At 41.7% G+C, this 27,605-nt stretch overlaps 1 protein-coding gene across 1 annotated transcript; it reads left to right on the forward strand.

The window, feature by feature from the left end:
* Positions 1-2,237: 2,237 nt before the first annotated feature.
* LOC311134764 (tyrosine-protein phosphatase non-receptor type 5-like) lies at positions 2,238-23,185 on the forward strand (the record flags this gene model as incomplete). Its single annotated transcript, XM_084168542.1, has 12 exons — positions 2,238-2,516; positions 3,235-3,357; positions 4,075-4,167; positions 16,382-16,635; positions 16,858-17,050; positions 20,511-20,595; positions 20,727-20,806; positions 20,882-21,019; positions 21,184-21,294; positions 21,980-22,140; positions 22,818-22,931; positions 23,092-23,185. 12 exons carry the CDS (start codon positions 2,238-2,240, stop codon positions 23,183-23,185), a joined length of 1,725 nt encoding a protein of 574 aa, XP_084024668.1.
* Positions 23,186-27,605: the final 4,420 nt, after the last annotated feature.

The following is a 27,605-nucleotide window of genomic DNA, read 5'->3' on the forward strand; positions in this document are numbered from 1 at the left end:
AGAGGAAGGATCTCTGTGAGCTTAAACCATCGCTTTCGATTATAAAACACTCAATGCTGCAATGTGTGTGTGCGTGTGTGTGTGTGTGGTGTGTACGTACGTTGCCATGGCTACTGGCCAGCCCGACTGGCGTCATCACTTCAAACCCACCTTCGCAGCGAGCGGAGAGAGAAAAGGACTCAAAGCAGCATCCCTCTGTTCAACACTCGCGCTCACACACACACACACACACACTGTGTGGTCTCATATTCCGCTGAGTTCACCACATTCATTCAGCAGTACAGTAAAGGAGGAGAGGAAAGGAGAAGGAGAAGAGGAATAAAGAGAGAGAAAAAAGAGAGGGAGAGAGAAATAGGGAGGAGAAAGAGACAGACAGAGTCAAAGACAGACACAGTGAGACAGGGAGGGACAGAGGAAAAAGAGCTGAAACATGCGTGGCCTACAGATTGGACTGGGTCGGTCTGACTGTTTGACAGTCGGTCTGACTGTTTTACTAAGTCTGACTGTTTTCATGTGTCTAACTCCATTTGAGTGTTTTTGTCTGTGACTGACTGACTGGTATGGTGAGAGAGAGAGAGAGAGAGAGAGAGAGAGAGAGAGAGAGAGAGAGAGAGAGAGAGAGAGAGAGAGAGAGAGAGAGAGAGAGAGAGAGAGAGAGAGAGAGAGAGAGAGAGAGACAGAGAGAGAGAATTTAGTTTAGTTTACTGGTTCACCGTCCATCTCCATCCTCTTCTAATCACATCCCAGTTGGTTACTGGCCAAAATGATACTCTGGTACATCTCTAGATTACACTGGATTACTAATCTCCTCTTCAGAATGACCACTTTATTTTACTGCCTGGTATATATTTTTGCGGATGGTTTTTGGATCAGACTCATTCACAGATTAGAAATATCTGTGTAACTGAGTAAAACATTTTATCTTCTTCCAGGACTGATTCTGTCATACAACATGGCCGACAACTGGTGGTTGCCACGGGATACAGAATTTGACTTGATCATGTGATCTGTCTTCCTTCCTGTACCCTTAGACCTTCCATAGGTAAGTCACCTGACCTCCTCAGACTTCCTCATTGGCTGGATGGACTCTGCGATTCAATAAATCAGCTGAAAAGTAAACAATGTCAAACTGTAAAGAGAATATATTAAATAACAGAATGGTTGCATTAGTGTCGGTAAGTATCAGAAGTAAAATAGGCTACAACCGGAAATCAACCTGGATTCTGACATTCTCAAACCTGGTTTAATGCTACTGTACATTTTGTGAGAATCTTAGTTTCAATTAGGAATATTTTGTTCTATAGGAGAACAGGGTGTACCATACAGAGAGATCCTATTAAATCAGGTTTTCTAATATGTCATTATGTGGTACCATAGACATCCAGTCAGAGAGCTGTACACTGTGTGAGGACTGCATGGCTCAGACTGCCTGTAGCTCAGTTGGTAGAGCATGGCACTTGCAACGCCAGGGTTGTGGGTTCGATTCCCACGGGGGGCCAGTCTGAAAAATGTATGCACTCACTAACTGTAAGTTGCTCTGGATACGCGCGTCTGCTAAATGACTAAAATGTTACTCCATATGATAATGAATATTGTTATTTAGAGCGTGACATAAAGCTCTGAGACGGGTGAAAATGTGCCATAGACACACAAAACACAAACCACACACACACACAATTAAGCGAATGAGCAGCACCCTTACTAATGGGGAAAGACAAAACAGTGGTACAGAAAAGGACTCTGAATAGACTACTGATTGAGAGAAAGAAAGAGATGCATGCTGTACACGTGTGTGTGTTTGTGTGTTGTCAGTGGATGATTATGCCTGGGAGGGATGAGAGCACTCTGTTGCCATGGAGATGGACAGAGCTGTAAACTCTCCCCCTGACTCATCCCTCTCTCTACAATAGAGCCCAGACACACACACTCACACACAAACAAGAGCACAATCTCAGTAAGACAAGAGGATTCGGAGATGCGAGCCACTCAAACCTGAATAGGTCAGAAGAATAGACCCAACACACCAAGCACTTCAGGCTGAGTTCAATGCGAGTAACACACACACACACACCACATTATTGAGCTGCAACAGGCTCATTTTCTGGATGGAGGTTTCGCTGAGAGTATTCATTTGCATTTGTCCAGATAATGGCGCCCATCATATTACTGTATTGTTGACCTACCTGCTCCCCTCCCCTACCTGCCCCCCTCCCCTCCTGGTTTGTCTCAGGGGCATCATGACCAGACGACTGAGGAGCTCGACCCGTTCCCAGACGGAGGACTCCATCTTCCTAAAGCCAGACGAGGATCCCATATGGCTGGATGACCCCCCAACGACAGACATCGACCCCTCTCAACCAGGAGATGGCCCCCCGGGCCCTGATGGCCCCCCAGGACAAGGGACAGGCCCCCCAGGGCCCCAGAGACATCCAGAGGAACTGTGGAGGGACAAGTTTTACACCATTGCCATGGGGATGCACTGGTGTGCCGTGCTCTGCACAATCTCCCAAATCACGGTGGGTCAGCTGAGATGCTGCCAGGTTCCGACAGGCACTAAGGCAAAGGATGTTGTAGAAAGATTGTTCATAAATGCAAGTAGATGTGCAACCACAGTTCGAAAAGGCCTAGCTGTGAAAGTACCTGTTCTTGTCAGAAACAAAAAATAATTTTCAACTTCATTGCCTTTATCTACTGGTCTTATGTATTGTTCACTACATTTAGGAGCAGGTCAACTGAAGCTTTTCCTCTGATGGAATATTCCCTGTCTTGTCTGAAAAGTGAATGAACAAGAAAATATTCTGGCCTTTTTGTAGGATACTGTCCGTTTATGATGTATTCATGCTGGAAAAAGAGACAGGTGTGAAATTAGCACTTGTGCAAACGTCTTTGTGAATGAGGCCCTTATTATGATATCAGACTGAAGTTGGTCACGCTACATATTTTCTATGTTATTAAGACTTCCCTCCTCGTGTGTGTGTGTGTGTGTGTGTGTTTGTGTGTGTGTGTGTGTGTGTGGGGGGGGGGGGGGTCTAACCCCCTCTCCCCTGCTCTCTTCCTGCCCTCTCTACCTCTCCTCTCCACTGCTGCTTAAAATTGCACTTAGCCTACTTTGCTTGTAAATATCCCTTGCTATCTGTTGTTGTTTTTAAATATGTGATTTTGTTTGTATGTATTGTGGTTGCTGCAAAATGAATGGCCTCATTGAAAACAATCTGAATCCTCTCCTCCTCTAAGGGTTATTGGGCCTTCTTCATGGTGGATGGTAATGGGCTTTTCTCAGCCTTCTACAAAGCCCTGCAGCTCCTGGACTTCTACCTTGGCGTCCTCCTGTCATTCAACCCTGTGTTTGGAGTGGACGTGAGTAATTGGACACACCTCTACACTGACATTGCAACACAACACAAGCCTATATGGTGGTGGCATATATAGGAACGTTTGATAAAGAATCAAACTGTAGTTGACATTACGCATAGTGTTTTTTTGACTTGCCAGTTCATAGTGTTTAAAAAAAAACATCCTGGCCAGGTCACAAAGTTAGGACAGTCCCTCATAGCATTCAGTCATTTCCACATGTAAAGCAGAGACCCTGTGATTTATTGCAAACTCTAATGCTTGACCAGTGGAGGCTGCTGAGTGGAGGACGGCTCATAATAATGGCTGGAATGGAGCGAATGGAATGGCATCAAACACATGGAAACCATGTGTTCAATGTGTTTGTTACCATTCCACTCATTCTGCTCCGGCCATTACCACGAGCCTGTCCTCCCCTATTAAGCTGCCACCAGCCTCCTGTGGGCTTTACATATTGCTCTCTGATGTTTTTCTGGCTTCAGTGGGATGTGTTGTGTTCGTTATTGACGTGCTGCTTATTGTATTAATATACTTTTAGTCTGGTTGATGTCATGTGCCTGTTTGTCTGATACTGATGTGTTGATGCTTCTGTCTTGGTCCAGGTCTCTCTTGAAAAATATATTTTTATCTCAACGAGACTAAAGGTTAAAATAAAAAATATATGGAAATAAATGTCACCAGTATGTATGTCCCACATCGTCTCTCTGTGTGTCTGTTAAACAGTCCCTGTGCGTGATGGTGGAGGTGGAGAAAACCAAGAACTACTGGGTCCTCCAGGCCACCGAAGGCATTGGCATGGCTATCATTGTCTTCATGGTAGGTCCCTCTCACACACACTCTGATGAACGCTGCTGTGTGCTTTGCAAGTGTTCATTTTACGTGTACATTTTGGTCATTTAGCAGATGCTCTTGTCTTACAGTCATTGCATTAAACTAAGGTTGGTTTATAAAAAACATGTCACAGCAAGTAAAACATTTCTGTAACCGTTACTGAGAATGTTGTTGTAGTTAAGGATATGTTAGTCTTCAAGGCATTTTGTATTTGTAACAAGATACCCTTTGATGTATCTTTGCCCAATTCTGGCAAGTGCCAAGTACTTCACTGTAATATTCACAGTAACTTACCACCAGCTTCCTGTAAATTACTGTAATATCAGAGCAACGATACAGTGCAATAGTGTAACATTTGCCTACTATACTGTAAGATAGTAAATGCTACTGTAATCATAACATTTTTATTTTACAGTATTTTACTGTAATTACATGGGATTGGTGCAAGCAGGTTGGCTGTTAGGTATTTGTATATTACAGTACATTTATTAATATGTTGTGTTTTATATCACTTGCACTTCTAGAGGCCTAAACAAAGGCTTCCAAACTGGCCATGATTACAGAGCAAAACAGACAAAAAGGACTTGGCAAAACACTCAACCAGTAAAGGTTTAAAGGTCCTGAACAGTCATTCTGAAAAGTACTTTTTCTCTCTTGGCTAACTACCAGAAAGTTTGAAAAGACAGGCTGAGTGGGCGGGGAGCTTATATTCATGAGCTTGCCTTGACTGACAGCACTTTCAAACGCCTATGTCAAGCAACTTGGATGCAGTGAGCAATGTTGTAGTAAAATTATCTCAAGCTAATTTGGTGATACACAAAGCAACTCAAACAACATTGCCTGTTTGGCATTTCTCTTGTGATACGGTTCACAGGAGCACTGACGGCTGTGTTGACTTGACAACTGTCAGAGTTTTGAACGACCCTTCCCCCCCTTTGGTTCCATGCTGTCTGAAGACCTATAATAATAATATGCCATTTAGCAGACGCTTTTATCCAAAGCGACTTACAGTCATGCGTGCATACATTTTTGTGTATGGGTGGTCCCGGGGATCGAACCCACTACCTTGGCGTTACAAGCGCCGTGCTCTACCAGCTGAGCTACAGAGGACCACACTAGCTAGCTAGTAACTAGCTAACACATATGTAGCTAACACCAGACACAGATGAAAGGGGAAACATATGTATCTTTGCCATAGATGAATAGTGTGAAGTTTTAATTATATTAGCTTACAGTCACATTTTGCCACCATTAAAGTAGCTATCTAGCTATATAAACTACATCCCTCTGCAAAAACGCCTTCTCCGATGTTGGTTACAAGGCGGTACTTATTTAAATTAGGTAAGAGATTTTGGTGTATTAAAATGAGAGTTAAGGTGATGTCACCTTGTCCCCTTAATAATTCATCAAAGTGTTTGACATGGGGGAGGGGACGAGTAACTTTATGATACAATTTTATCAATGTAGAAGCAACAGTCATTTTTCATACTTTGGTCATCATACTTTGATCTGGTTTCCTTCAAATATCTTCAAATTTAATGAGAAACATGATTTTGACTGTTCATGACCTTTAAGACTTGCTGCCACTGATCTGTCCAGAATCATGATTCTCGAGTCAGTAAAAAGAGTCAGGAATCGTTCTCTAACTGAACATCACTAATCATCACATCTATGCGCTCTCCTCCTCTCACATTTTCAACAGCTGTTTTTGTCCTGACAAAAATAATCTCTCCAAGCAAAACCTTCATACCATAACCGCTAACCAGTACACACTGCCTACATCATTGTCACCATATTAGCTAACTCCGTAGTCAACATACAGTACCAGTCAAAAGTTTGGACACACCTACTCATTCAAGGGTTTTTCTTTATTTTTACTATTTTTTACATTGTAGAATATATATAATAATATATATATATATAGCAATCTCTTTTTTAAGAAATTAATATTGTCTTTCTCTGTCTTTGAGTCAACTACTCACCACATGTTATGCACTGCAGTGCTAGCTAGCTGTAGGTTAGGCTTTCAGCACTAGATTTATTCTCTGATCCTATGATTAGATGGACAACATGTCAGTTCATGCAGCAAGAGTTCTGATAGGGTTGGAAGACGTTGTCATAATTACTGTGTAAGTCTATAGAAGAGGGTGAGAACCATGAGCCTCCTAGGTTTTGTATTGAAGTCAGTGTACTCAGAGGAGGACGGAAAATAGCAGTCCTCCGGCTACACCATGGTGCTACCCAACAGAGTGCTGTTGAGGCTACTATATACCTTCATTGCAAAACAGTGTGTTTTAATCAGCTATTTAGTGATGTGAATATACACTGAGTGAACAAAACATTAGGAACACCTGCTCTTTCCATGGCATAGACTGACCAGGTGAATCCAGGTGAAGGCTGTGATCCCTTATTGATGTCAGTTGAGACATGGATTGTTGTATTTGTGCCATTCAGAGGGTGAATGGGCAAGACAAAAGATTGAATTGCCTTTGAACGGGGTATGATAATAGGTGCCAGACGCACCGGTTTGAGTGTGTCAAGAACTGCGACGCTGCTGGGTTTTTCACACTCAACAGTTTCCCGTGTATATCAAGAATTGTCCACCACCCAAAGGATATGCAGTCAACATGGGCCAGCACCCCTGTGGAACGCTTTGGACACCTTGTAGAGTCCATGCCCTGATGAATTGAGGCTGTTCTGAGGGCGAAAGGGGGTGCAACTCAATATTAGGAAGATGTTCCAAATGTTTTGTACACTCCATGTATTTAGTATAGTTTTATCTATAAAGGATAACTTTTTCAATGTTTCACTATTTACATTTTACTGAAATTCACTGAGTAGGATGATCCTCCCATTCCTCCTCTGAGGACCCTCCACTGCTATACAGATCATTCCTATCTTCACTTGCTATAACAAACAGCTGTTTAGGGGGCAGGGTAATTATGTCTGAGCTCACTGCAAATTCAATACTGGTCAGATCCTTATTCTCACTCTGATCAATGTCGTGTAAGTACTTGGTACCATCAGGACCTACATGTATATCATCTCTCTTATAACCGCCTCCTAACAAGTTTCTCATATCAAAGTCAGTTGGCCAGGTCATGCTCTTAACCTTTTGGGCATTTTAAACCTTTCATATTTATAATTTTAAAAGATAAGGATACAAATGCTTTAATTAGAACCAACATTTTTTTTAAAGCTTCTATGAAAATCTATATAAATCAGAATTAAACAATGTTGGAATGATCCTACAGCCTTCTTAGACTCAATAACTCTGAAGCAACTATCAGCAGACAAAAAATTATCACTAAAAATAGAAATCACCCAAAACTAAACATTAGACACTCTTAAAACATTTGCACGGAAAAAGGCACCAGGTATGGACAGCTTTCCCATAGATTTTTATTTGACATTCTGGGACAAAGTAGCGGCCCATTTACTCAAAAGACTACACACATGTCACTCAATTCAGTGCTTCTGAATTCCATGTATCAAACTGTTATTTAAGTTGAATTAAAACCAGGGAAATCTAGAGAATACCCTGCATATTACAGACCCATATGTTTAATAAATTGCAACAAGAAAATAATAACAAAACTCATAAGCAACAGAATGGCAAAAGTCTTACCAGACTTGATACATATTAATCAAACAGGGTTTATAAAAATAGACACTTACAAACAAACACAAGAACATGTTTCAGTATAATGCAATTCGCTTAAAAACAAGATGTAGATTTATCAATAATGGCTGTTGATGCCAAAAACGCTTTCAACTGTCTTGAATGGCCTTTTCTAAGAAGAAACGTTGGAATCCTTCAATTGTCCAGCTGAAATAATACGTTTTATAAAAAATATTATATATATATATATATATACTAAAGCAAAAATATACACAAATAATACATTATCTGATGTAATTGCTTTAGAAAGGGGCACGAGACAGGGATGTCCTCTCTTCCCCTCCTGTTTGCACTGGAAATTGAACCACATGCCGAAAGAATAACTCATGATCTACAGAAATGCTATAAGTGGACCACAAAAAATCTTAAATACTTAGGATTCTTAATAACTGACAACAAACAACAAATATATAAAGATAACTTGATCCCATTACTCAACAACATGAAAACAGATCTAATTAAATGAAACAATCTTCCCAGAAATCTTACAGGTACAATAAACCTCTTTAGAATGGCATGGTTCCCAAAGTTTTTATATTTATTTTCGGTAATACCAATTACCCCACTAAAGACATTCTTTAACCTCTATGGGATCGGTTTCCCATATACGGGACGGTTGAGCTAACGTGCGCTAATGTGATTAACATGACTTTTGTAAGTAACAACAAACTTTCCAGGACATAGACATGTCTTATATGGGCAGAACGCTTAAATTATTGTTAATCTAACTGCACTGTCCAATTTACAGTAGCTATTACAGTGAAAAAATTCCATGCTATTGTTTGAGGAGAGTGCACAACAGCAAAAATATTATCACGGCAACTGGTTTGATACGTTCACCTCTGAAGGCAAATAATGTACAATTATTCAGGAATCTTGCTCTGATTTGTATCCTAAGGGTCCCAGATATAAAATGTAGCATAGTTTTGTTTAATAAAATCAATTTTTATATTCAAATGTAGGAACTGGGTTCTACAGTTTGAACCCCTGCTGTCTCTGGCTCCACACCCACCCCGCCCGGCCATCTAGATTTGTGAATGTTAGTGTAAAAGCTAATGATCCATCATGTATGACATTCCTGGGAGTGTGTAAACTTACCATATCATTTTTTGTATGTTCTCTATAGTTATGTACTTCAAAATTTATCAATTGACCAATTCGGCACATTTGGGCAGACTTGATACAAAATAGTCCAGTATTGCAATGCTTCACTGGATCAATCTGAAACTTTGCACACACACTGGTGCCATCTAGTGGCCAACATGTACATTTCGCCTAAACTGCAATATTATATTGTGGCCTTTCTCTTGCATTTCAAAGATGATGGAACCATTTTTCTTTTTTGAAAACACTTGTTTTTTTGTTTGTATTATCTTTTACCAGATATGATGTGTTATATTCTCCTACATTAATTTCACATTTCCACAAACTTCAAACTGTGTCCCTTCAAATGGTATCAATAATATGCATATCCTTGCTTCAGGTCCTGAGCTACAGGCAGTTAGATTTGGGATTTTTCATTTTAGGTGAAAATTGAAAAAAAGGGTCCGATCCTTAAGAGGTTTTAAAAGTATACTCAGCCATAACATACTTTATATGGGTAAATAAAACTCATAGAATAAAAACGTTTTAGAAATCCCTAAGTCTGACGGTGGTTTTAACCTTCCAGCATTGGAATTGTATCAACTCGCCACCCAAGGCTTTTATTTGCTAAATATTTTTTAATGCACTAAAGAGGAACCATGGTTACATATTGAAGATATGCATGCTCATCCCCAGAATCTTTTCACGTGTTTGTTTTCAAAGGATGGAGCTAAGAACAACTTCATAGTTGAAAACACTGTAACATTATAGAAGAAAATGAAACCGATTCTACAAGAATCAATAGCGCTCCCAAAAAACAAACCCCTATCGAACAATCCTTGGACAGCTTTTCAGAATTCACCAATAAATTGTCCCACATGTTGTATTACTAAAGGCATAGAAACCGTAAATTACTTGGTAGTAATAGGAAATAAAATGATTTCCATGACAGAATTAAAAACCCATTTTGGACTGACCAATGTAGACAGTTTCAAATACATGCAACTTAAAACTTTTATATTATAAAATGTCAATCTGAAATCTTTTGGACATCAGATCAATGTTGAGGGAATTCTATTTCAGTCAGAAAGGTTACTCATATGAGGTAAGATATATAAAACCTTGCAGAAAGCCTATCCAACTGACAATCTCATAGAAAAAAATATAAACTATTGGAATCAAGACCTAAAAATAACTAATATTGGCACAAGATGGAGGGAGTGTTGTAACATAACTGACTAAATTACAGTTAACGAAAATTATATGAGAAAAAATTCACAAATTCTACAGCACAACGGCAGAGTCATGTCTTAAGTGTAAAACTAACAGTGACTCAATGATTCTTGCCTTCTGGGATTGCTATAAAGTCCAAAAGTTATGGGCGGAGTACATTTATATTTTAAAACTTCTGACAGCCAACTTTCTAGGCTGTCAGAAGTTTTAAAATATAAATGTACTTTTAATCTGTATATCTGCATATTTCAAGGCGTGGCATATGAGGGTGCGGTGAGATACCCAATAGGTTGGACCGTACTTTTCTCGTCAATCATTTTGAAAAAACTTTTGCTTAAAAACTGGGAAATCAAATGACCCTCCATCGTTAAGACAGTTTATGAATCAAATGCATTATTGAACTGGAGATATTCAAAGGATGAGGAAGAAGAGAAAATCATATTGTGAGACAGGCAGGATCAGTTTGGATACGGTGGAAACATGTGGGTCTGAGCAAGTGTGATGTCATCAATGTTTGTAGAAATTAATGTACTGTATGTAAATGTTAAGTTGTCTATTGTTTTTGTCTATATATGTTTTTGTATTGTAAGAAAAATTATTTTTAAAATGAGATGGTAGCAGGTCTATGTCTGCAGGTGCTTTCAGTAAGTCAACTTTAAGCTGAATATTTCTTAGTATTCCATCATCCAGCACACCAATATTCTTCCAGACGGAAAAAACATGTTTTGCTGTCCCCATTAAAAGATTATGCATAGGGTCCACTACAGCCATGTCTATGGGCATGAAATATGGCAATTTATACTGAACAAAAATATAAACGCAACATGTAAAGTGTTGGTCCCATGTTTCATGAACTAAAATAAAAGATCCCAGAAATGTTCCATACGAACAAAAAGCTTATTTCTCTCTAATGTTGTGCACAAATTTGTTTACGTCCCTGTTAGTGAGCATTTCTTCTTTGCCAAGATAATCCATCCACCTGACAGGTGTGGCATGTCAAGAAGCTGATTAAACAGCATGATTATATCATTACACAGGTGCACCTTGTGCTGGGGCCACTCTAAAGTGTGCAGTTTTGTCATACAAAACAATGCCACAGGTGTCTCAAGTTTTGAAGGACCGTGTTATTGGCATGCTGACTGCATGAATGTTAATTTCTCTATAATAAGATGCCTCCAACATCAGTTTCGAGAATTTGACAGTACGTCCAACCGGCCTCACAACCGCAGACCACGTGTAACCACGCCAGCCCATGAACTCCACATCCTGCTGATTGGTTGGACCCATGGCTGCGCCCCTGCCCAGTCATGTGAAATCCATAAATTAGGGCCTAATTCATTTATTTCAATTGACTGATTTCCTTCTATGAACTGTAACTCAGTAAAATCTTTGAAATTGTTGCATGTTGCGTTTATATGTTTTTTCAGTGCATTCGGAAAGAATTCAGACCCTTCGCTATGAGACTCGAAATTGAGCTCGGGTGCATCCTGTTTTTATTGTACATCCTTGAACAACTTTATTGGAGTCCACCTGTGGTAAATTCAATTTTGAAAAGGCACACATCTGTCAATATAAGGTCCCACAGTGCATGTCAGAGTAAAAACCAAGCCATGAGGTCAAAGGAATTGTCTGTAGAGCTCAGAGACAGGATTGTGTCGAGGCACAGATCTGAGGAAGGGTACCAAAAAATTTCTGCAGCATTGAAGGTCCCCAAGAACACAGTGGCCTCCATCATTCTTAAATGGAAGAAGTTTGAAACCACCAAGACTCTTCCTAGAGCTGGCCGCCTGGCCAAACTGACCAATCAGGGAGAAGGGCATTGGTCAGGGAGGTGACCAAGAACCTGATGATCACTCTGACAGAGCTCCAGAGTTCCTCTGTGGAGATGTGAGAACCTTCCAGAAGGACAACCATCTCTGCAGCACTCCACCAATCAGGCCTTTATGGTAGAGTGGCCAGACGGAAGTCACTCCTTAGTAAAAGGCACATGACAGCCCGCTTGGAGTTTGCCAAAAGGCACCTAAAGGACTCTCAGACCATGAGAAATAAGATTCTCTGGTCTGATGAAACCTAAATTGAACTATTTGGCCTGAATGCCAAGCGTCTCGTCTGGAGGAAACCTGGCACCATCCCTACAGTGAAGCATTTTGGTGGCAGCATCATGCTGTGGGGATGTTTTTCAGTGGCAGGGACTGAGAGACAAGTCAGGATCGAGGGAAAGATGAACGGAGCAAAGTACAGAGAGATCCTTGATGAAAACCTGCTCCAGAGTACTCAGGACCTCAGACTGGGACGAAGGTTCACCTTCCAACAGGACAACAACCCTAAGCACACAGCCAAGACAACACATGAGTGACTTCGGGACAAGTCCCTGAATGTCCTTGAGTGGCCCAGCCATCTCTGGAGAGACCTGAAAATATCTGTGCAGCGACGCTCCCCATCCAACCTTACAGAGCTTGAGAGGATTTGCAGAGAAGAATGGGAGAAAGTCCCAAAATACAGGTGTGCCAAGCTTACCCAAGAAGACTTGAGTCTGAATACATATGTAAGTGTGACATTCCGTTTTTAATTTTTTATACATTTGCAAATAATTCTAAAAACCTGTTTTGCTTTGTCATTATGGGGTATTGTGTGTAGATTGATGAGGGGAAAAAAACAATTTAATCAATTTCAGAGTAAGGCTGTAACGTAACAAAAAAATGAAAAAGTCAAGGGGTCTGAATACTCTCCGAATGCACTGTAAATAGCTCAGAGAAACTGGCCCCAGTTTCAGTCTCTATTGTTTTCCTCTCTGCCTTGTCCACATATTCCCTTGCATTTTGTGAACCTCATTCTGACGTTGCCGTACATGGTTGTCCGTCCAGTGCATGATGTCGTAATCTGCTTTTTCACCCCATTTCCGTGGAACTGTCTGTAGGCATTTGTTGCAACCTCTGTGAGCTTGACCTGGATCTGTGTTGTTGAACAGATAAAAAGATGGTGGTGAAATTCCAAGTAGGCTACATAAGTTAAAGACATTACACTATAAAAAAAAACGTTTCTAATAAAAGTATCTAACAGAATGACATTGAAAATCAACAGGGGCCTGAAAAGCCTGGCAATAAAGTAGCCAACTTCATAAATAGTTATGATATATTATCAATGTACACTAGTTTTTAGTTGGAGAATAGGCTAGACAAGAGTGGCGCAATGGTCTAAGGCACTGCGTCGCAGTGCTAGCTGTGCCACTAGAGATCCTGATTCGAATCCAGGCTCTGTCGTAGCCGGCCGCGACCGGGAGACCCATGGGGCGGCGCACAATTGGCCCAGCGTCGTCCAGGGTAGGGGAGGGAATGGCCGGCAGGGATGTAGCTCAGTTGGTAGAGCATGGCGTTTGCAACGCCAGGGTTGTGGGTTCGATTCCCACGGGGGACCAGTATATAAAAATAAAATAATGTATGCACTCACTAACTGTAAGTCGCTCTGGATAAGAGTTTCTGCTAAATGACTAAAATGTAATGTAAGATTACGAATGCTTTTACAGAGGAGACACAAACAACTCTGTAATAATAAACACACATGTACCATGTTCATCCTGACAAAGTAACTTCTGGGTCTATTCTTGCTGCAATGGCAATTCCTCGGGAAAGGTGGCTGTGTCTTGTCGTTCAACTGTCCATTGATGAGTGAATTTATCATAGAACTTAGCTTTGTGTTCATAGCATGCTGTCTTTCCCAAAAGTCTATGGCAGTGGCCACACTCATGGGCCAAGTCCTGGGTTTGAGATCATCTGCCTTGCGTTTTGACATGATAGACACTAAATCCATTCTTACAGCCAATCATCAATAAATAAGGCAGAGATATTCTATGTGTAATTACCGACAAAGGCTTTGAGTGAAGTCTTGTGGATCTGTGCCCCTAAAGTCAAAGATGGTGGATAAATGAAGATGTCTTACTCAGGCCGTTTACCATTGAAAAAATGGTCAAAGTTCCAGTTTACTTAAGGGGTGGCTCTCCCATAACCACCTATGTAAATTAGTTAATTGACCAATAAGAAAGAGTTCCAAACCTTTCTGCCAATAACAGCTAGTTTTCAGTGGTCCCCTCCCCACTCAGACCACTCCTAGACAGTCTTGCTTGAGAAATTGCTATTTGCTGAAAAGCTATTTTTGTTTCTTTTTGACCATTTAAATTGAAAACAATCACAGTAAGGCACAGTACCAGTCAAAAGTTTGGACACACCTACTCATTCAAGGGTTTTCTTTATTTTTACTATTTTCTACATTGTAGAATAATGGTGAAGACATCAACACTATGAAATATATTTTATATTTGAGATTCTTCAAAGTAGTCTCCCTTTGCCTTGATGACAGCTTTGCACGCTCTTGGCATTCTCTCATCCAGCTTCACCTGGAATACTTTTCCAACAGTATTGAAGGAGTTCCCACATATGCTGAGCACTTCTTGGCTGCTTTTCCTTCACTCTGCGGTCCAACTCATCCCAAACCATCTCAATTGGGTTGAGGTCGGTGATTGTGGAGGCCAGGTCAGCACTCCATCACTCTCCTTCTTGGTCAAATAGCCCTTACACAGCCTGGAGGTGTGTTGGGTCATTGTCCTGTTGAAAAACAAATGATACTCCCACTAAGTGCAAACCAGATGAGATGGCGTATCACTGCAGAATGCTGTGGTAGCCATGCTGGTTAAGTGTGCCTTGAATTCTAAATAAATCACAGATAGTGTCACCAGCAAAGCACCCCCACACCATCACACCTCCTCCTCCATGCTTCATGGTGGGAACCACACATGCAGAGATCATCCATTCACCTACTCTGCGTCTCACAAAGACACGGCGGTTGGAACCAAAAATCTCAAATTTGGACTCATCAGACCAAAGGACAGATTTCCACCAGTCTAATGTCCATTGCTCGTGTTTCTTGGCCCAAGCAAGTCGCTTCTTCTTATTGGTGTCCTTTAGTAGTGGTTTCTTTGCAGCAATTCGACCATGAAGGCCTGATTCACACAGTCTCCTCTGAACAGTTGATGTTGAGATGTGTCTGTTACTTGAACTCTGTAAAGCATTTATTTGGGCTGCAATTTCTGAGGCTGGTAACTCTAATTAACTGATCCTGTGCAGCAGAGGTAACTCTGGGTCTTCCATTCCTGTGGTGGTCCTCATGAGAGCCAGTTTCATCATAGCGCTTGATGTTTTTTTTTTTTTTCACCTTTATTTAACCAGGTAAGCCAGTTGAGAACAAGTTCTCATTTACAACTGCGACCTGGCCAAGATAAAGCAAAGCAGTGTGATAAAAACAACAACACAGAGTTACATATTGGGTAAACAAAACATAAAGTAAAAAATACAACAGAAAATATATATACAGTGTGTGCGAATGTAGTAAGTTATGGAGGTAAGGCAATAAATAGGCCATAGTGCAAAATAGTTACAATTTCGTATTAACACTGGAATGATAGATGTGCAAAAGATGATGTGCAAATAGAGATACTGGGGTGCAAATTAGCAAAATAAATAATATGGAGATGAGGTAGTTGGGTGGGCTAATTTCAGAAAGGCTGTGTACAGGTGCAGTGATCGGTTTTTGCGACTGCACTTGAAGAAACTTTCAATGTTCTTGAAATGTTTCCGTATTGACTGACCTTGTCTTAAAGTAATGATGGACTGTTGTTTCTCTTTGGTTATTTGAGCTCTTCTTGCCATAATATGGACCTGGTCTTTTACCAAATAGGGCTATCTTCTGTCTTGTCACAACACAACTGATTGGCTCAAACGCATTAAGAAGGAAATAAATTCCACAAATTAACTTTTAAGAAAGCACACCAGTTAATTGAAATGCATTCCAGGTGACTACCTCATGAAGCTGGTTGAGAGAATGCCAATAGTGTGCAAAGCTGTCATCAAGGCAAAGGGTGGCTACTTTGAAGAATCTCAAATATAAAATATATTTTGATTTGTTTAACACTTTTTTGGTTACTACATGATTCCATATGTGTTATTTCATAGTTTTGATGTCTTCACTATTATTCTACAATGTAGAAAATAGTAAGAAATTATGAAAAATCCTTGAATGAGTAGGTGTGTCCAAACTTTTGACTGGTACTGTACTTAATAGTTACCCAGAAATTATTTGATATTGAGATAAAAATGGCTGCATTGGACCTTTAACAGTTCTAAAATGTGCATTTTGATGCTGCGTCTCCAGGTCATCCACATTTTGTGTAAGTTGGCGTACGGTGATGCGTGGTGGTCAGCAGCGATGGTGACTGACCATGGGGACAGACGTCAGTCAGTGAGTCGCCAGCCTTCCTTCACCCTGTCAGAGTGGACAGACGCCCAGGAGGACCTGATGGACCTGGAAGCTGAACCCCAGACACCTGTCTTTGACCTGGGCCTGGACACCAGGACAGAGGGGGACATCACCACCCTCTCTGTTACACCTGTGGGCCTGCAGGAGAGGTCAGTGGGAGGATGGAAGTGGGTGGAGAGGTGGTCTAGGGGGAATGTCTGTGTGTGTATGCGTTCATGCCTTTTTCTTGTGTGTGTTGTTGTGTTTCTGTGTGTGCGTGCACAATTACAATACAACGTTCTTCTTGTATGTGTCTGTACGTTTGTTCTTCTTGTATGTGTTGGTGCCGTCCTGTGTGTGTGTGGGTGTGTGCGTGTCTGTGTGTGTGTTAGGAGGGGCTCCAACGTGTCTCTGACCCTGGACATGTGTTCTCCTGGCTGTACGGAGCCCTATGGCTATGGAGCCCAGCTCTCCCCCAGAGACCAGACTGCCAAGGAGTACCTGAGGGAGGGAACAAACACACTCACCCCTAGCCAGCTCCACACACGCGCTATAGACAACCAGGCCCTACAGGCTGAGTTCTATGTGAGTAACACACACACACACACCAAGAAGCGCTGTACACCCAGAGGCTACTATAAACAGTTGGTGGGTGAGATGTGGACACAGTGAAAGACATTAGCATACCCAGCTCTATAGAGGATACATTACACATTTAGGCTGAGATACACACTCACACACACACTCTCTCTTCTCTCTCTCTCTCTCTCTCTCTCTCTCTCTCTCTCTCTCTCTCTCTCTCTCTCTCTCTCTCTCCCTCTCTCTCTCCCTCTCTCTCTCTCTCTCTCTCTCTCTCTCTCTAAGACCAAGGTACTGTAGGTCTACACACTCACAATCGCACAAAACAGGTCTCCGTGCAGGAATACTGTACACACTCACATGCATTCTCTAAGGTAGAGGGGACAATAAAGTCAGTAAAGTAAAGTAGAGGTACACACTCACAATTAGAGCACAATAAATCAAGGAGAGTTGAAATCACAGAGTAATTTTTGTTGTTGTTGTTGACTTGACTCTGCTGGAGTTATCTTAACCCTCAACAGTGATACGCTCCCTGGAGTTAGTGTTGATAACTGGAGTTGATTGGGCCTGAGTACTTTTAACTCCATTAAGAGTAACCAGAGACAGGGAGTTAAAACTATGGAGTATCCACAGATGTGGGAAGGGCGTCATTGTCATATTTCCCAGCATGCTCTGTTGCAGGTAGGTTCTTAGAATTGTTTGTTTTAATTTCTCTGTTTTCGCATGTTTGATCTTATGCTACACAATATGTAACATACATTTTCCTAAACTAATCTAATCTGTAAGTGGTTGGATTTATTGCAATTTACTGAGAAGGAATGTCACTAGTGTAGAGAGCAGTAGGCAGTCGCAGGTTTAGAACTACTGAATTTATTTAAGCACCATAGAACAAAGCGGGGCGAAACCCAAACGCTGTTGTGCTCAAAATATAACTTAATAAACAAAAAGGCACAGGGCAAACCCAAAGTGCAAAATAAAATACTCAGGAAATAGTAGGAGAGATTCCTCTCAGGAAAACAAGTAACATTTACAATGACTGACAAATACAAATGGCAGAGGGAGTATATATACAGTGATAGAGTGGGGATTGGAACCCGTTGTGTGTAATGATGACAAGACAAGTCCGGGGTTTATGAGTGAACGGCGTTTGCCAGCAGCAGGTTCGGCAGAAGCTAGAAGGCCGGCGACGCCGAACGCCTGAGCTGGACAGGAGGGGAAGCCAAAGCGAAGGCTGGTGTGACAAGGCAGTTCTAGTTTATGTGATCTAGGTAGTCTGTAACAAAAGGACTCTCTTCCCTGCTCTGACTTGCAGAGTCATGGGTGATGCAAAATTGCAGGATATCCTCCCTCTTACAGTGCATTCGGAAAGTATTCAGACCCCTTCACTTTTTCCACATCTTGTTACGTTACAGCCTTATTCTAAAATTGATTAAATTGCTTTTTTCTCTCATCAATCTACACACAATACCCCATAATGACAAAGCAAAAACAGGTTTTTAGGCATTTCTGCAAATGTATTAAAATAAAAAATTGAAATATCACATTTACATAAGTATTCAGACACGTTACTCAGTACTTTGTAGAATAATAGTGATTACAGCCTCAAGTCTTCTTGGGTATGACGCTACAAGCTTGGCACACCTGTATTTGGGGAGTTTCTCCAATTCTTCTCTGCAGATCCTCTCAAGCTCTGTCAGGTTGTATGGGGAGCGTCGCTGCACAACTATTTTCAGGTCTCTCCAGAGATGTTCGATGGGGTTCAAGTCCGGGCTCTGGCTAGGCCACTCAAGGACATTCAGAGACTTGTCCCGAAGCCACTCCTGCGTTGTCTTGGCTGTGTGCTTAGGGTTGTTGTCCTGTTGGAAGGTGAACCTTCGCCCCAGTCTGAGGTCCTGCGTGCTCTGGAGAAGGTTTTCATCAAGGATCTCTCTGTACTTTGCTCCGTTCATCTTTCCCTCGATCTTGACCAGTCTCCCAGTCCCTGCCACTGAAAAACATCCCCACAGCATGATGCTGCCACCACCATGCTTCACCGTAGGATGGTGCCAGGTTTCCTCCAGACGTGACACTTGCCATTCAGGCCAAATAGTTAAATCTTGGTTTTATCAAACCAGAGAATCGTGTTTCTCATGGTCTGCGAGTCCTTTAGGTGCCTTTTGGCAAACTCCAAGCGGGATTTCATGTGCCTTTTGCTGAGGAGTGGCTTCCGTCTGGCCACTCTACCATAAAGGCCTGATTGGTGGAGAAATGCAGAGATGGTTGTCCTTCTGGAAGGTTCTCCAATCTCCACAGAGGAACTCTGGAGCTCTGTCAGAGTGACCATCGGACTCTTGATCACCTCCCTGACCAAGGCCCTTCTCCCCCGATTGCTCAGTTTGGCCAGGCGGCCAGCTCTAGAAAGAGTCTTGGTGGTTCCAAACTTCTTCTGTTTAAGAATGATGGAGGCCACTGTGTTTTTGGGGACCTTCAATGCTGCAGAAATGAGTTGGTACCCTACCCCAGATCTGTGCCTCGACACAATCCTGTCGCGGAGCTCTACAATTCCTTCGACCTCATGGCTTGGTTTTTGCTGTCAACTGTGGGACCTTATATAGACAGATGTGTGCCTTTTCAAATAATGTCCAATCAAATGAATTTACCACAGGTGGACTCCAATCAAGTTGTAGAAACATCTCAAGGATGATCAATGGAAACAGGATGCACCTGAGCTCATTTTCAAGTCTCATAGCAAAGGGTCTAAATATTTATGTAAATAAGGTATATCTGATTTCTGGTATTGTGTGTGGATTGATGAGGGGGAAAATTATTTTATCCATTTTAGAATAAGGCTGTAACGTAACAAAATGTGGAAAAAGCGAAGGGGTCTGAATACTTTTCGAATGCACTGTAAATGGATACCAGTAGAGATTGGATGTCACATTGTAAGCCACCATAATATGACACATTAAGAAATATGTGAATGAGACTCATTCTACACCCTTACACCTCAAATGGGACCATTTAAACACCAAAACAGTGTTGTGTTTGAGTCCATAGGAGTTTAATTAACTCTTGCGATTATATTGTGAGTAAACATTACTCTAAATAATTTACTCTAGAATACTGAACAACAATGCAGAGAGTTATTTTCAATTAATACTGTACAGAGTGAAATGCAGAGTTAAATATCAACACTAAACTGATCATATAAAACTCTGGGAAAAAATGTTGCCAGAGTATGTTTTCCTCTTTTTAGAGTGGGACCAAATGTTATCTGTGGCAGAGTTACATTTTCTTCAATTAGAGTGAAATGTACTCTGTCATTTGTGTATAAACTATTTGTGTATAAACTATTTGTTTACAATACACACAAACAGAGACACTCACACAATCATGCACATTGCACACACAATTCAGCAGAGCTATCACTTCCTCTACACAGCCATACATTGCTAAGCTACATCCATTATTCTGTTGCCATTGACAGGAAACTCCCATGAACTTTGTGGACCCAAAGGAGTATAACTACCCAGGCCTGGTGAGAAAGAACCGCTACAAGACCATCCTCCCCAGTGAGTAGAGACACTACAAACAGCAGCCATTTTGAATCAGTCTCTGAGCCTCTGTCACAAAATGTTATGTCGAGTAGAGGTGAGAGACAACACTAGACACACTTCTTGTAATGGGATCCTGTGTTTTCCAGACACACACAGCAGAGTGATACTCCAGACAGCAGATGAAGATGACTTCCTCAGTACCTACATCAACGCTAACTACCTACAGGTACGTCTTTGTCTGCAAAAGGCTTGGCCCTGTGTACAAGTGCTCTCACTTGAACTACTGTGTTGCTGTCCTCAGGGTTACGGGGGTGAGGAGCGGGCGTACATCGCTACCCAGGGTCCTACAGTGAACACAGTGGGAGACTTCTGGAGGATGGTGTGGCAGGAACGCTGTCCTATCATCGTCATGATCACTAACCTAGAGGAGAAGAACGAGGTAAGGAGGGAGACAGGGAGAGAGGGATGGATAGAGGAGGATGGTGTGGTAGAAGCCCACCCTTAACAGTAAATGTCCAATGTGAACCCTGGCTACAATATTTAATAATATTAATAATAATATAATAATAATAATTAACCCTGGCTATGTGTTGTCCCTTACAGAAATGTGCGGAGTACTGGCCTGAGGACTCTGTGACCCACGAGGGCATCGAGATCACGGTTGTCACGGTAACACAGGAGGACGACTACAGCCTGAGGGTCTTCACTCTGAAGGTGAGACTGATAACAGACAGACACATACAGTATATATCTATACACCAATGCCAAGGACACCAAGGACATGTATAATGATATAAATTATAAAGTGAAAATGAGAAAAAGCAGTTGATGTTTTTACATTGACCCTTTTGGATTATGGACTCACTTCTCATCCACTAAGCACTGGTGTCTGAATGTAGAGAGATAGAAAAGCTGCCACAAGTACAGCTGTTGGCTAATAATATGCTTTTGAAATCACACAATGAAAAACAGATCATGTACCTTTTTGAAATAAAAAATGAAAAAAGTCACTGCGTTCCTCTCGCAGTCTGGTTCTGCAGTCATTGTTGTCATAGCAACTAACACCTAGGGAACAGTTTGGATGTACATGCAGAGGATGAGGCTGATCAAAAATAACTCTGAATGAGTCTGTCTCTGTTTGTCTGTGTGTGTGTCTGTGTCTGTGTCTGTGTCTGTGTCTGTGTGTGTGTGTGTGTGTGTGTGTGTGTGTGTGTGTGTGTGTGTGTGTGTGTGTGTGTGTGTGTGTGTGTGTGTGTGTGTGTGTGTGTGTGTGTGTGTGTGTGTGTGTGTGTGTGTGTGAGAGAGTGTGTGTGTGTGTGTGTGTGTGTGTGTGTGTGTGTGTGTGTGTGTGTGTGTGCGCATGCATATGTGTGTGTGCGCATGCATATGTGTGTGTCAGTTTGATGGAGAGGAGCGCAGCCTCAGGCAGTACTGGTACACCTCCTGGCCTGACCAGAAGACCCCGGACAAAGCCCCGCCCCTCCTGGAGCTGGTAGAGGAAGTGGAGCATGTCAGAGAGGAAGCTCCGCCCACCAGCGGCCCTGTCATTGTCCACTGCAGGTAGAGTTGGAAACACAGATATGATACCCACATGATAGTCCAGGAGGGTTGGTCTGTCCCATAGAGGTAGAAATAGGGCTCTAGATGGATATTTCCCATTCTAGCATGGACATTGCCATTGAGGGATTCCACCATTTTAAAGTAGTCAACTGGGTGGGGATTCCTATGGGTTGGGAGCGATCAGCCAATGATCAGAACATTGTCTTCTTCTTCAAATAGTGTTGCCTATGGTTTGTAAATGATTTAATGCTATATCCGCCATCTAGTTGCCACAACAAATGAAAGACACACAAGATTTGGTTCAGAACTCTACCACTGCAGGTGGCTGTAAATCACCAATATTAGCTTTACGCTTTTTTAAACACAAGAGAAGAAGAAAATGTACTACTTTAAAATGGCTATAGCCACAATGTCTCTGCCCGTGCTGTCACAGACGCCATAATGGCAAAAATACAAAGATGAGTCCTCTTTCTATCTCTGGTCGGTACCATCAATGGGGCGGTTGTCTCAGTGGATTCTTTGGAAGGTCTATGCCCCCAAAGATGGAAGACGTGTGGCAGCACTGCAGCTCTCATAGCTTTCAGTGCATTAGTAGTCAGTCAGGTCAGAAATGCTCTAAAACCGTGGTTGGTCACGTCTAATACATTCATGGTTCCTCCTCCTCTTCCTTCCTGCAGCGCTGGGATAGGTCGGACAGGCTGTTTCATCGCCACCTCCATCCTGTGTAAACAGCTGAGGAGTGAGGGCGTGGTCGACATCCTGAGGACCACCTGCCAGCTCCGCCTCGACAGGTGAGTCAACGGTCTGTCTTGGGCTCGCTATCTTTACACCTGTCTGTCTTCTTCTTTTTCTTGACACCGGTCTGTCTTTCTCTCCTGTCTGTCCCCTGCCTGTGTATGTTGTGTGTGTGTTGTGTGTGTGTTGTGTGTGTGTTGTGTGTGTGTGTTGCAGAGGCGGGATGATCCAGACGGGTGAGCAGTACCAGTTTGTTCACCATGTCCTCAGCCTCTATGAGAAGCAGCTGTCCCACATTGTAGAGGAGTAGAGACACACCACTGTACTGTACACTGTACCTACTGTACCGGACACCCATCTCAATGTCACCCTTTAACACACACAACCACAAAAACTACACGGACAACAACAACACACTATGTCAGCCTCATCCAGCCCCCTTCCATTTCAGAGGCCCACGTACGAGAAGCCCAGTCTTGACTTAAGTTCCTTAATTCTGCCAGAATTTGACTGATTTGCTTTGCGGACGATGCTCTAAAAGTAACAATGATTACATTTCTGTCTGGCCCCACTTTCTAACGCAAACATTTGTTTTCACACTTGGCAGAGGTCTGTCCAGTAGGATATCTTATAAGACATGTCCCATCAAGTGCCATTTTGAATTATTCACAGACTTCTCCAGATAAGAAAAAGTCCAGCCGATATTACAAGTGTTGTAAAACAATCTCACAGTGAGGGAACACATGTTCGTCTGAAACGTAAACCATCAACTAGCTTTTCTCTCCTATTACAACAAAACTATCTCCTACGAGCAAAAGATGTTGAAAATACGTATTTTCAAAGTCTTGTGCTCACTGGGCCTCTTAAAATAAAAACAGTACAGCAGGCCTTTCAAACTCCTGGTGCTTTCAGGAGCCACCTCATCTTCAGGTTGCATGGTGCTATGTGTTCATTATCATTGACTGTGGCATGTAACATAGATCTCTATGGAACCATAGAGGAATGTAACCATTAGGTAACTAGGCATTGTGTGCAGTCTCCGCAGTATTACAGGACCATGCGTATGTGTAGTCAGTCAGTCATCATCATGACCTCCATGGTATTCAACATCCATTATGGCCTCATAGACTTTCACCAGAGTTGTCATGTGACCACTGAGACTGAGGGGGCGTGTGCATGTCTCAACTTCTGGGTTCATACAGTGAGAAGTAATGACTGTCACATTAAGTAGCATGGGAATCCAGAGATAGAGGTGCAGATTTACTAGCAAAACATGGACCTGTTACTTTTTTGCGGGAGTAAAATAGCCTGGGTGCCAGTCTGTTTCTGCTCGCTTGCCAACTCCTTATGGAATTGTCATGTTTTGTCAATTACAATGTAGTCTGCAAAAGCACAAACAGATCTGGGACCAGGCTCGAAGAAAAACATAAAAGAGCAAAAGCGTACAAATGTAAAGGTTGCAAGAAGAAACAAAACCTCCAACTGGAGTTTGATGGTTTAGCTTTCCTTTTTACTATATTATTCACCTCTAACAAAGGATGCAGGTGTTAATGATGGGTAAACCTGACCCTCCTAACCCTTCCCATCAGTGCCCTCTCAGTGCTGTTGGGATGGTGACACCTCTGCGATCAACAGTAGCCTGAACACATGCGTGACGTTAGCGGCCCATGATTGTTGTATAGATAGGCCAAGCCTAATCCGTATAAAGCACAATAGACCAACTATGGTTGTCTCTCTGATGTTCAGCTGTAAATGTTATTTTCTGTATCGTGTTTTGACTGTGTTGACTTAAATGGATTGCATGTGCTGTATGGGACTCTCATATGTCCGTAATCAAAGCGAAGTGATTGGTTGTCCAGCTTTCCGTTGTGTAAGGGTTCTCCAATTATCTTGCTTGCTCTCTGCCAATGCTTTTGATACAGTTTGCTTTTGTGAAACCAACCAGAGATATTTTTAGAACATTTTGATACAATCCTTTCGAGTAGATGCCTTGTGTATATTTCCATTTACACCACAATGGAATGTAGCTCATACTGTGGTCAAACCATTGGTTTATATCGCAAGATTTGACAGAAAAAAATGTGACAACTACCCAAGTTACCTTACAACAAAAACCATTGATTGTTTCGTCTTCAGTATTACTTTGATGCCTCTAGGCTTTGCTTTAATATGCTTTGCTTTATGTGTCTTCAGGTTTTTGTCTTGTTTTCTTCTAGAGTTTTACCCCAGACCCAGTTTTTACACAGTCCTCACATATTCCCCATCTGTGGTTCAAATCAAATTCAATCACATGCAATGGAAAACGACACTGTGGGTTCACTCTAAATGTTTACGCCAATGCCAATGTCCATGACGAACAGCTTGCAGCCAGGATTTAAATGTGGTTAACACCTCCGATACTTAACATTGACCTACAGTGTGGTTTCCCTTGGTGTGTAATTGATTGCATTGGGGCCTGTGACTCAAGGCCAGACCGACTTCACAACAACATGAGAAATATGAGCTATGTGTATGGCAGCTAAAACAGCGATTAAGAATTGTATGTAAGAAATCTCTAACAATTTTCATCTTGATTGAATACAACTGGTCAATTACAGCAAACACCACCAGGAGACAATCTCATTGTTTTTGGTTTAATGGACATCTCACAAAGTAAAAAATGAGCACTAGTATTTTATCCTCTGATTGAAACTGCTATAAAATGTTGAGTTTTGCAGATGGAAAAGAGCTGAAGTGGAACCACTAGAAACTTGGAGAAGTTGGAATTCAACTATGAAATCCTTTCCCTATAACGCTCGTTGCAATTGATACAACAGCTTTATTTTGAGTGCTTGTTTTCTGTGCTACCGGGTCTCATTCTGGTGATCATAGTGAAGAAGAACATAATTGGAATAGCCAACTCAGTGAGCAAAATTGGTTGAAAAGACTTTGAATATGTATTTTTGGTTGAAAAGATGTTGAAAAGATGTCTTCTCAACATGTTTTGCTCACTGGGAAACTATCAGACATACTCCAACCAACCAGCAAACAGCCTACTCTCCTCTGCTACTAAAGTATTGCTTTAAATTGTGAGTTTTTGCATTCAAATAAAAGTAGATTTTCATGAATCTGTGTTGTCATTTCTCTTTAGAATGTTCTGTCTGACTCTAAATAGCCTCGTTTTTTAAACAACACGTTTCTGCGTATGTCTTTATTATGGTATTACTTCACTAAGGCAATACTCCACAGAGGCTGAGACATGAGTGCCTGCTGTAGCAGTTGTCAGTACACAACTATAACCATTAGATGTCAGACTATACAATGTAAAACGGTGCCATACAACGACTACAACCAGAGAGAAAGAGGCGAAGCGAGAGGGTTTACAATAACCCAAAATCTCTCCACGAAAATAAGACCACGAAGTGAGGAATTTTTGTATGGAATTTTTGTATGGAGGTCAATGAGTGTCGAATTTAGTCAACAAAAAATGTAATTGCTCATTTGCTATGCCAGGCTTATTTGATTGAATATAAGTTTCGTAATGGTTAGGTTGTTACGAATGCACTGATATAAGTGGACACGTGGCATTTCGACAATTTACAAAAAAACTACTTTATATCGGAGTTGTGCCTGTTGGATCTGCCCTTTCATTGGCTAGAATGATCTCACCTCCTCCTGCCTGCCTTCCGTCTTTGAGGACATGTATTTCCATTGTTAGAGCAGTCACTTGTTAATATAATATATAATCTTTGCTATGACACGTAAAGACCATCCCATTTTATTATGATAGCAAAATAACTCTCACAATGAGCATTGACCACCACTACAATTGTAGGATTTTATGCCTATTAATATTTATATGGATCTAATGCACTTTCATTTAGTGTTGATGTTGCTACTGTATTTCTTGGGTAGGCCTATAATAACAGTGTAATTAGACTGTAATATATGTTTTGGTTCTGTTGGGTATATGTGAGTGTTTCTTTTTTCCTTTTTGTTCCTTTTTTGTTTAACTGGCTATTCTTTATTCATTCACTCTGTATTGAGCCCATATTAGAGTTAGTATTTGTCTTTGCTCTTTAAAAAAAAATGTTGATCCAATTTTGTCCCTCTAGACTTTCTCATGAGATTTGTCTTTATTTAACTAACGTCAAAGTAATCAGAAAAAAAATCATACATTCTTTACAATTCAAAATGGTGGTCAGAGAGTTTTTTTATTCATTCCGTGGTCTTATAGCCAAGGGGGACATGAAGAGGGACATCACACATACCTAACCTAGACATATCCTAGGATCACAGGCGGCCGGCTGGTGGCACCTTAATTGGGGAGGACGGGCTCCAGTCCATTTACTCCATTCCAGCCATTTTTTTATTTTGTATTATTATTTATTTAACTAGGCATGTCAGTTAAGAACAAATTCTTATTTACAATTATGGCCTACCCCGGCCAAACCCGGACGACGCTGGGCCAATTGTGCGCAGCCCTATCGGACTCCCAATCAAGGCCGGGTTGTGATACAGCCTGGAATCAAACCAGGGTCTGTAGTGACGCCTCTAGCACTGAGATTATGAGCCGTCCTCCCCTCAGCATCCTCCTGGGCCTAGGATTCTGCACAGCCATCCAGCAACTTTTGAATCGCGGTTGCACAAAATAGCATTTTCCTCTCTCAGCGACAGTGCATGACCCCTACGGTCCCTGAAGTGTGTGAGCTCTTGACAGCCTGTAGCGCCGCACGCGAGATCATGGAATA

Source organism: Coregonus lavaretus (assembly GCF_964263955.1).
Source record: "Coregonus lavaretus genome assembly, chromosome: 9".
In the NCBI taxonomy this organism is placed as follows: domain Eukaryota; kingdom Metazoa; phylum Chordata; class Actinopteri; order Salmoniformes; family Salmonidae; genus Coregonus; species Coregonus lavaretus.